This window comes from Manis pentadactyla, chromosome 15, assembly GCF_030020395.1.
Source record: "Manis pentadactyla isolate mManPen7 chromosome 15, mManPen7.hap1, whole genome shotgun sequence".
In the NCBI taxonomy this organism is placed as follows: domain Eukaryota; kingdom Metazoa; phylum Chordata; class Mammalia; order Pholidota; family Manidae; genus Manis; species Manis pentadactyla.
In genome coordinates this window covers 60,376,122-60,386,532 of record NC_080033.1, presented here as the reverse complement: position 1 = coordinate 60,386,532, position 10,411 = coordinate 60,376,122, and the positions used below count along the sequence as shown (strand labels likewise).

General features: G+C 61.0%; 1 protein-coding gene across 2 annotated transcripts in view; it reads right to left on the bottom strand.

Annotated features, from left to right (window-relative positions):
• Positions 1-1,093: 1,093 nt before the first annotated feature.
• Positions 1,094-10,411, bottom strand: part of VAC14 (VAC14 component of PIKFYVE complex) — a 101,789-nt gene continuing 92,471 nt past the window's right edge. Inside the window, exons 16-19 of one of the 2 annotated variants that reach the window (XM_036926902.2) lie at positions 9,290-9,324; positions 7,924-8,003; positions 6,234-6,384; positions 1,094-1,699 (exon numbers count right to left, since the gene is read on the bottom strand). In XM_036926902.2, coding sequence (XP_036782797.1) covers positions 1,537-1,699; positions 6,234-6,384; positions 7,924-8,003; positions 9,290-9,324 — 429 coding nt within the window. In that variant the 3' untranslated portion in view covers positions 1,094-1,536. Of the gene's footprint in view, positions 1,700-6,233; positions 6,385-7,923; positions 8,004-9,289; positions 9,409-10,411 lie in introns of both variants that reach the window. The other variant, XM_036926900.2, reaches the window with a different exon arrangement.

Below are 10,411 nucleotides of genomic sequence, written 5' to 3'. Positions count from 1 at the left end.
CGGCTTTGAAATCCGAGAGCGGCGCGGCCGGGCTGGGCCGGCGGATCCCGGCTGTGCTGGGCGGGGTTCGCCCGGCCCCCGCCCGGGACGGGACCGACGGCTGAGTGCCCTCCCGGGAGGGGGCTCAGCACAGACTTCCTGCCTCGGCGCCGCTCGGGGGCCTTCCCGCGCTTTCAGCCGACGGGCGGGGGTCCTCCGCGTGCCTTCCGCGAGACCCACACACAACACGCAGGGGGGCGCGGGGTGTCCCGGGGCCGCTTGGTCCCAGGCAAGGACAAGTTCGCTCCCTCCTCCAGAAGTTCTCTGGCTCCTTTTCCAAGCGGTGCCGATGCCTCCCGGATGGGGTGCCAGAAGCTAAGCTTTGGGGATGGTGATGTGCTGGTCCTGGGGGCCCGTCAGAGCAGAGGTGCCCCGCCGCTCCCAGTGCCTGCTGCCCGGTACACGTGTGTGGGGGCGCGCTCCTGTTTCCGGGGCGTTGGCGAGTACAGCCAGCTGTCCTGGGGACTCTAGGGAGGGAACTTCCCCACCCTCCCTGAGTGACACTGGGGCTCTGGGGAAAAAGCACAAGCTTCTCCTCCACTTCGGGCCCCCCCCCCCAGAGCAATTTGGGAGCTCATTAGGCCAATCCAGGGCTTCCTGAAGCCTGGCCTACAGATGGGGTGTACTGAGGTTCACTTAGTCAAATCCAGCAGTGGGCACTGGGAAATCTCCCCCCACGGGTCTGGGCCTGTGCCTTCCATTCTGTGATCTGCCCTTTCACTCAGAAACTCCTGAGGCTCAGGTCGTCTGTCCGATGGCCCCCAAGGTGGGGAGTCAGGAATCAGGATGGAAAAGTCGGATGAGGTGTCTTGGAAGGTAGGGGTTCAGAGTTCCAGGCCAGGTCAGTGGTTGTTGGTCTTCAGTTAGAAGGGGTGGGTCCTAGAGGTGTGAGGTAGACCCCAGGCCGACACCTATCAGGTGAGTGTACAGTGACCAGGCACTGGGTGCTGCCAGCACTCCTTGGGGCCACCACGAGACAAAGTCTCCAGGACAGGCAGCAGCAAGGTCCTGGGGAAGATGCCAGTGGGAAGGAGCAGGCGGGCGCGGCTGAGAGTTATCTGTCATTTCTTTATTCGGGCAGGGGGTGCATCATTCATTTGGACCTCTCTGCTGGCTATGTGCACACAGGTATGTATTCTCCTATGTGCACACATACCAGTAAGAAGCCAGAGCTCTGGCAGGTCAGGGAGGTCAAGCTCTTTGACAAAAGGTTTTAGAAAGAGACGATTCCAAAGAACGGGTGGTGTCTGAGGCTGTGGCCCCCCAGTGGTGGGAAGCCAGCTCTGTCTGAATGCTAGGGTACAGATGACAGCGCTGGGGACCCAGGGGTCTGGGCTGAGAGGAGCTTGGGAGGACAGCCTTTGTCCCCACACCCTGCCCTGGGCTGGTGGCCAGGCCCAACCCTGCCTGAGACAGGTTGTTGGGCTCTGCGGGGAGGGGCCTGAAGACCCCGAGTGCTCCATGGGACCACTCCTTGGGCCCTTCTCCCCAGGCCTGTCAGAGGACAACCCTCCGGTCCAGGTGGTCCCCGCGCCCACTCCGCTGGTGCCTCACTTCCAGGTGCTTCTTCTGGACCTTCTCAAAGTGCTGCAGCAGCTCTGCATAGTCGATGCTGGGGGAGTCTGCTTTCTGCAACTTGTGGGCTGCCTTCAGACTGTCTCTAGGGAGAGGGAGCAGAGGGCTCAGCGTCAGTGTCTCAGCATACGTGGGGGCAGCACATGGCACAGGAGGCAGTGGGGTCTGTGCAGGGCCACAGGCTGGTAGAGCTGGACTCTGGGGAATCTGTCTGCCTCAGGCCCGGCAACCTTCCCCAACAGTCAGCCGCAAAGAGCTGGGGAGCCCGTGAACATGCCCTTCCCGCAGTTGGTGGGACCAGTCACCACTGCTGCTTGGATATGGCCTTCAGCCTGTGCGCTGGCCACTGGGCCCAGAGCAGGCATCGCATTGGGAAGCATTTCCTGTTTACGAGTGGCTCCCTTTGGGGTGAAAGCCAGGGCTAGCAGCCAGCCAGGAAGCCAGCTGGGCCCTGAACATGGTCCAGGGAGGGGGGAGGAGGCAGCCTGGCCCTTTGTCTGGGGCAGGGCTAGGGCCAGGGACAAAGGGATGGCTTAAGAGTTGCTACTGGGCCCTCAACTTGGCAGAACATCTATTTTTGAGTTTTGGGGCCCAGAGGCCTGCAGTCACTCCCTGTCCCCAGGGAAGGAAAGCAGGTTTCACCACTGGTCATGCTGATGGCTCTTAAACTCCTGTTGCTATCGCCTTCCCAGATGCTATGCACAGCAGCACAGGTTGTGCACTGCACAACTGCAATGTGCCCAAAGCTCCCTGTAGTTGTACAGTGTAGTAGCCCTACTGTCCCCTTCAAGCCCAGTGTTTAGCTTGCCCCTGGGACTAGATCCCCTTGGGCCCCTGTCCCATTCGTGACCATCCTTCTGGTAGTCTCACAAGAGTCTGCTTCTCCCTCATTTTAGACTCACTGGCTTGGGAAGCCCATCTGTGTGGGCTGGGAAGTTCATCTAGCCCCTCAAGCCAAGTTATCTGGCAGGGAGTCTCATGAAGGCTGTGGGCTGTTAATGAGAACCCCTGGGCCCTGAGTTCATGAAGAGAGCCCAATATGGGGGGTTCAGATAGCAGCTAAGCACAGGATCTAAACAGATCTGGACCAAACTGTAAAACAACCCCTTCCTAGCCATTCGACCTTGGACATATGGCTATTTTTTCCTCTGTGGAGGGTGGCTGCCACAGGAGCCATGCCACAGGGTGGTCCTGAGGGGACCTCCAGGCTTGACACATAAGACCACAGCTTGGTGGCCAGCCCCAGCCTAGGTATCCAAAAGGTAGCTGCAGCGGCGACAACACTCTCTCTCTGAGGTGAGACCAGCCAGGGCCACATCAGCTACTCAGTCCATTTTGAGGAAAACACAACAGTCCTTCACCCAAGCAGAACCCTTGGTCCCTGGTAAAGCATAGGTGACCAATGGTCAGAACCTGACAGGCCCCTCTGACCATCCACCAGGTGCTGGGGCAGAACCAGGGACAGTGGGAACCCTTCCCACGGTCAGGATGCCACCTGGAGCCCGGAGGTGGGTCCCCTGAACCCCTACTTGGCCTGTTCCCTTTGTGCCTTCCTACTGAAGATGTACCACCTGAAATACCTTGGGTGATTGCTGTGGCTGCTTCTTTCCTGAGCCTCAGGTCCTGCCTCCTGAGCTGGGGCTCAGGCAACATTAGTCCAACAAAGATCAAAGCGGCCAGGTGGGGCCTGCTCTGGGGGCTCAGACTGTGGGTGGCATTCTGGACCCTGGCTGCTCCATTTAATCCCCCTGGGACAACCGAGCTGGGGGCCCCTAGTAACCTCGTGGTCCAGGTGCCCCTTCCTCAGGACAGCAATCTGGGCTTCTGAGAGGCTGAGGGACACCCTAGACCTTGGTGCTCTAACTCTAGCTGGTGGCCAGATGCTACCCCAACCTGCACAGGCTAGGACTGGGGAGAGATGTGCAGGCCTGGAAACGTGAGGCCACAGATGACAAGTATGTTGTCTCACATGCTGCTCTGCCCCACACTCCTGGCAAGCAGAGACATTAGGTCCAGAGGAGGCACTGAGATTAGGGTTTCCATGGGGATGCCAGTGATGGGTGGCAAGCCTAGGGTGATGTGCATAGATGTAGCCAGGGTGAGAGCGGGCAGGGGGATAGAGTGCAATGCACCCTGTCTCCGGCCCTTGTGGTGGCAAGAGGTGCTGCCCCCATGACTTGGCCTCCCTGTGGGCAGACCCTTCTCGGCGGGAGGTCTCAGGGGGCAGGGAGGGAGGTGTCCCATGGGGCTGGGAGTGTCTTCTCTGAGCAGAGGCCAGGGCTCCTCCTTCTGCCCATCCTATGGGCATGGCCACTGCTCAGGCCCTTCACATTCTCTGTACATTTACAACTCAGGCAGTGCGTGACTGGAGGATCCTGGCCAGCAGCACAAAGCTAGGACTCCAGAATCCAAAGGGAGCTCTCTCTCCTGCTGCCCCACCACGCACCTGTCACCAGGCTAATGCTGATGCGTGTCATCAACTCTCCCTTCAGAGGTTCCCTCCTGCCTCACTGAGGAGTGGCCTGGCAGCCCGAGGGGGGCCAGGGTCCCCTAGCCCTGCTGGCGCCTTGAGCACACAGGAGGGACGGGTGAGGAGCACAGAAACTTGCCCAGCTGTTCCTGGTTCGTGGGCCTGTCGGGCAACTCGACGCTGTCTTCCAGCTGCCAGCCCCTCCCAGAGCTGAGACTCTCCCCAGCCCCCTCTCAGGGCGTGCGCTGTCCCTCGGTGCCCAGCCCTGCAATCCGACCCGTCCCAGCTGTTCCTGAGGTCCCTTCCTAGGTCCTTGCAAAGAAAGGCTGGGACCCAGGGTCTTGAAGGATGGGCAGAGCCTCAAGCATTCATTTAGTCCAAATGTTCATCTACGAATGAAGAAGCCAAGAGCCCGAGAGGCAGGATGCTTGCCTGAAGTCGCAAGCAAATCCTCTGCAGAGTTCAGACTGAATCCTAGTCTAGACCTGTGAACCATCCGCTGACCTGCAGAATCCCCTATCCAGAGGCTTTAACCCTTGGCCCAAGCTTCCTTGACTCTGACCGTGGGAGAGCCTGAGGGGATCCTTTTCCCTGAGCTTCCCTCCGCAAATGTGCTCCCCCTGGCTTGGGGCGTGCAGGGAGGGGTCTGACTGCTCTGAGCCTCCCCTCGCCTCCCAAGACAAGATGTAGCTGCAGAGCTCCGAGAGCGGGGTAGCCCTAGGCAGTGTAGGGTCTGTGGCCCGGCCCAGTCTCCTTCAGGAAGGCAGGCTGGTTCCCGGGGGGAAATCAGGTCACAGGGAAGCAGACCTTCCTGCCTCCTCCCCTCCAAAGTGCCTGCTGGGCAAACCATGAGGCACTAGTGCAGAGGCCGGGCAAGTGGGGCAGTGTGACGTCAGGGCCTCCGAGTGCAAACCCGACTCCATGGCGGCTCCCTGCTTCCCTGAGGTTACCCGGGAGGCACCCAGAGCAGCTGGGACAGTGCCTACCCCTGCTACTCCAGAGCATGGCTGTCTGGGGAAAGGAGCGGGCTGGGCAGGAGCTGAGCATTAGACTGGGGACCACACTCGGGGGGCTCAAACCCTTCCAGCAGGCTTGGGGCAGACAACCTGTCAGGTGGCCCACACCTTGCCTCTTGAGAGGCCAGGCTGGAGGGAGGGGTGGTGGATGCACAAACCCAGTGGTACAGAGGGCATAGGCGTTTGGGTCAGGGACCCAGAGTGCCAAGCAGGCCTGTCTCAAGGCTGCCTGCATCTGTCCCAAGGGCAAAGACCCAAGGCCCCTCTCAGGAGCGAGGTGCCAGGCCCGCCGAGTGGCTCTAACAGCTTGGGAGGGAATTCTAGCCACCCAGGGCATCTGATGCAAGCTGGGCGTGCTCCATTCAGTGTAAATCTTCTCAGTGGCTCTGCTTGTTTCCATGGCGACCTGACAAGTGAAATTTTCCATCTCGGATGCCAAATGCCTGTGGATGAGGCAAAGCCTCCAAGGGTTACCAAATATAGACACGGCCCAACAGGCTCCGGGGGCTGGGCCAGAAGTGGGCTCAGGGTGGGTGCCTGGACCCCCCTGAGCGGCTGCTCTGCTGCCATGCTGGGCCTCTTGGCGGAGGTATGCCGGGCCCCGTTCTTCCTGCAGGCACGACCGGAGCAAGGTGACTGCGATGTCAGGATCTCTCAGTGGCCCAGGGTCAAGCCTCTGCCACAGGCTGGCTGAGGCCTGGGAGGGGCCGGGACTAGGCGCTATCCAGCTCAGGCCTGTCACGTGACCCGACACCATCTCTGACCTGGGTCACAAACTCCATTTCTGGGAGTTTCTCTCCAGGGACCTCTGGGTGACACCGCATGCTCTCTGATTTTTTTGGTTAGCTCAACCCTGACTGCTTAGAGAAGGTATTGCCACCACCTGCCACCACGTAAATACTGTCAGAACTCCAAGTCTGGGGCTCTTTTGTGGAAATGAGAGGCCCACGGGCAGTGGCTGTGGGGAAGGAAGGGTCTGCAGTCGCAGAGGGGGTGATGCTAAGGCAAGGGACGCCCTCGGCAGCCCCCTTAGACATCCCTTTCGCGACAGGTCTCTCCGGCTCCGAATTTGCTCAGTGACAGAGGCAAAGGACACGGAGGTGGAGGACAGCTGTCCCCAGGCTGGCACTCACTCGGTCTGCAGCAGCTCGGGGTTGGGCACGCACTGCAGCCGGTGGGAGAGCAGCTGGAAGGCGCTGCTCTGGGGCAGCAGCATGAGTAGGCCGTAGAGGGCCTTGATCAGGTACGGGTTGTTCTTCACGTCCAGTAGCTGCAGGCGCAGATCTGTGGTGGGGCAGAGGGCAGAGGTCACAGGTCAGGCACTGCCCTGGACTTACACCTTAGCTTGGCTGGGAGACGGCCAGTCAGGCGGCCATGGAATAGAGTGCAGTGGGGCTCCACCACACTCAGACCACCTGCCCCTCCTCTGGGAGCGCCTTAGGCCACTCTGATTTCATTGTTCTTTCTTGCTACCTCCCCAACAGTCACCTCAGCCTGTGACCCCCAACCTGGGCTGGGCCTGGCCCTTCCCCGGATGCTGTCTCCCTGGTAATGAGGGGGCTTGTGGCTTGTAGTGTAACAGATTCCCTGGTCTGCTCTGCACGTGCCAGCACAAGAGAGCTATAAATAGGATGAGTTGGAGAGAAAGACCAGATTAGGGCAGCTTTAAGGGGTGGGGGTAGGACGGAGGAACACTTTTTTGCATGTGGCTAAACACACACCAGGCCCAGAGGTCTCTGGTAGGTGCTTTTGGAAATTTACTTCAGATCCCAGCCCTGTCACCGCACCCCACAAGTGAGAGGACACTCCTGGTCCTGCCCAGCACGCATCCCAACTAGACAGGCTCATGCTTCTCTCCTCTGAGACCCTCAGAGGAATCACTGACTTCTAGTTTCTTGTTTCTCTAAGGCCCAGTCTGGCACATCCTTTGTGAAGGAGGAACCACAATTTCTGGAGCGGCCTTGTCACCCCAGCCGCAGCCTTGCCAGGGTCTGGGTTGATGCTGGAAGAGCAGCTAGGCCCTGGGAGGCCCTTAGGGTAGTGAGATGTCAGGCCAGGAGACCGCGTGGGACAGGCTTTGACCCACTCTGCTGTGAACGTGTTCTCCGTCCCACTCCTGTGTCTCCCTGGCCTCCATCACTGTGGTGCTGGCTGTCGGTAGAGACCTGGGTGGGTCACAGGTGCTGCCAGACAGCAGGAGGCCTGGGCAAGCAGGGTGGCAGGGAGGTGGTCACTGGCAGGGCTGCCTCCCAGTCTCCCTACAACACTAGACACATGCGTTTCATTCAGAGAGCTGCCTGCTTCGGGGAGCAGGCGCTGTGTGTGTTGAGACGCCAGGAGCTGTGGCGGCCCCAGCCAGCTGCCACTTTTGCACACTCTGCCTGGGTGTTACAATCAGGCAGTTCCCAGCAAATGCCAACTCTGTTTTGCAGCGAGGGGAGGGCGTGGCTCCTGGGCACCCAGGAGCACCTGCAGGAAGGCCCAGGCTGCCCCACTCCTCCCGAGAGCCAGGACAGAGGGCAGCGTATGGGAGGAGCAGGCAGGGACAGCTCTGGGGGAGCCTGACTTTCAGGTGGGTGTGGCCACTGGTGCTAGCCTGTGTCCACAAGGCCCACCTTGAGGCATATGCTCTGATGCCATGTCGTCCAAGCCTTGCTCTAGCCGGTCTCCTCAGCCCTGTCATCCCCAGTCTCATAGTCTGGACACTACAGAGGTATCCCTGGGGCGGCTGCCCTCGCTCGCCAGAGGCAGCCAGGAGTTGCTCTGAGTTGGTCCCACCCTGCTGCACTCCAGGCCAGCCAAGGCCAGAGGCAGGGCCCTTACATGTGAAGATGGGGCACTCGATCAGCTGCACCAGCTTGTCCACCTCTGTGAGGAAATCCACGGTGACCTCCAGGTCCCCGCTGGGGGCACAGTCAAGAAAAGTCTGATCACTGGGCCAGGACGGCCTGTCTCTGTGAGGGGCCCTGGCTGGGGGTGGAAGCACAGAGAGCTGGGGCCCAGGGGCCTGACCTGGGGGCTCAGAGCACATCTTCCTCGCACGGGCGCTGGCATCCCAGGCACAGCTGCTGCTGAAGTGCGACTGGTATACAAAGGACGTTGTCTCCTCGCCTTTGCCTTCCTGTCCCTCTGAATGACAAGCGGTGCGGCTGTCCCCCGCATGGGCAGGGCACTCGGCCTCTGCTCTGGCAGCTCTCTCCTCTCTGCTCCCTGGGCTCTGAAAGGCTCTCACCGCAGCCTTGCGGCCTGTGGGGGTGGGCTGGGCAGCACGGGCCCTGCTCCTGACCGAGTGGACATCTGTCAGCGGGGCCAAGGTCAGGGCTGTGGCGAGCCTGTGGCCTGGGTCTGGGTCACACCAGCGCCTGACAGGAGCAAGTCTAGGTGGTGGAAGGAGAGCAGGCAGGGCCACAGCTGCCCGGTGGGCAGCCCCTCAGGCCACTCTTTCTTATCCCTAACTTCTGGCCCCTCAGTGAGGGACACAAACTGCGTGTCCTAAGTGGCTCTCCAATCCAGGGCCACCCATCCAGCATTCACAGAGGAGGCTGGTTGGCTTCAGCGTTTTAAGCAAAATCTGACCCGATGCCTGCTGCTGAGGCAGGCCCTGAGGCATGCTGGGGGGGTCTTCCCTCTTCCTGGGGCCTCCTATCCAAGCTGCTTCTCCCCGTCATGTCACCTGCAGAGCCTGCCGGCCCTGGAACGTCTCTGAGTTCCTCACCAGCAATCCCGCCGACCCGGGGCTGCAAGCACGTGGGGCCTCGCCACGTCCTCCCGCTGTGGTCTGCCTGCCACCCTGGCTCCCTGGCCCTCTCTCCCTCCCCAGCCCCAGCCCCCAGTGGCACCATCTGCGGGGAGCAGAGTGTTCCCTGCCTCTTTCCCAGAGCATCTGCCTCTGCACAGCCCCACTTGCACCCTCGGGCTGGGTCTGCCCAGTCCTGATCCCCAACTCACGCGGTTTCTCCAGGCAGCACCCCTCCAGAGGCCCCAGATAACCCTGTCTTCTGCTGTCAACAGCACCCTCTCAGGTACACCCCACACGGTGCCCTTGCGGGTTCTGATGCCCTGAGGCCCAGATGCAGAGTGGAGGGACAGGGATGGAGCATGGCAGCTGGGCCACCACCTGGGCAGGAAGGGAGCCCCGGGCCCCTGCCTGTCCCTCAGCAGCTGGCTGAACAGTGCGCGTGAAGGATACAACTTCTGGATGAGGTCATAGGCATGCCGGTAGTTCTGGGTGAGGAAGCAGAGGGACACTGTCGTGACCGGGTTGTGACACCAGGAGCGGTAGAGGCAGCAGAACAGGCTCTGGCTCTCCTGAGGGGACGAGAGGTGTGAGCAGTTCACAGAGGCCCCTGCTCCCTCCCCGCCAGCTCAGCACAGGGCAGTGTGGTGGCCCAGCTGGGGGTGAGCTGTCACCCAGGAAATGCTGACAGCTCTTCCTCAGACCCTGTCATTCTCCTGGGTCCCACAGAGCCCGTGGTGGTGGCTACGACAGCAGTGGGGTGCGCGCCTGTTCTCTGTACCAGTGTTTCCGCCCTGGGCAAACACCGGTAACTCTTCTCCAGAACCCTGCGGTCCTGGAGCCGGTGGGGCTGGGGGTATGACCGGAGGGGGCTTGGGTGCGGGCGGGGAGGAAGCCTTCTCAGTGCCTGGGCTCTCCCCAGCAGCACCCTGCTCACGTCCTCAGCCGCCATCCCCCTCCCCCCTCTGCAGCCCACCTTGCACTTGGGAATTGGCCCATGAGCTGAACTCACACTCAGGGGGAATCCTTGCCCTGAGGAAAATTCTTAAGGCCTCTGCGAATGTCTGGAAGGAACCACAGGAAGAAGACAGGGGTGTGGCCTGGATCACTCATGCTGCTTGGCCCCAGATGGCCTGACACTGGCCTGAGACTCCCTGAGGTGGGTGGAGGCAGGGCCTGAGCTGGGAAGGGGGTTTGGCAGTGGTGACCACAACCCTGATTGGGCAACAAAACCCCTGGAGCCACCAGCAAGCACATTCAGGATGGTGGCCACCCCGGAGGCCCTCTGCAGCTCAGCCTCTCACCCCTTGGCCTGAGTGGGGCATCTGACCCATGGCCCCCAGAGCAGGACAGGAGGACGGTGAGCACCTCCCAGCCCCGGTGGGTCCCCACCCACAGCCTGGGCCAGGCAGCACTGTGACATCCTGGCTTAGGACAGAGCCCCTTTCAAGACAGGTATGTCCAGCTGTGGGGAGAGGGGCCAGGGCCAAGGAAGAGGGTGAGGAACCAATAACCGCTCATGTCTGGGAGCGTCTAATCCAGAAGACTGGCCCAGACAGGGTGGTATGGCTCAGT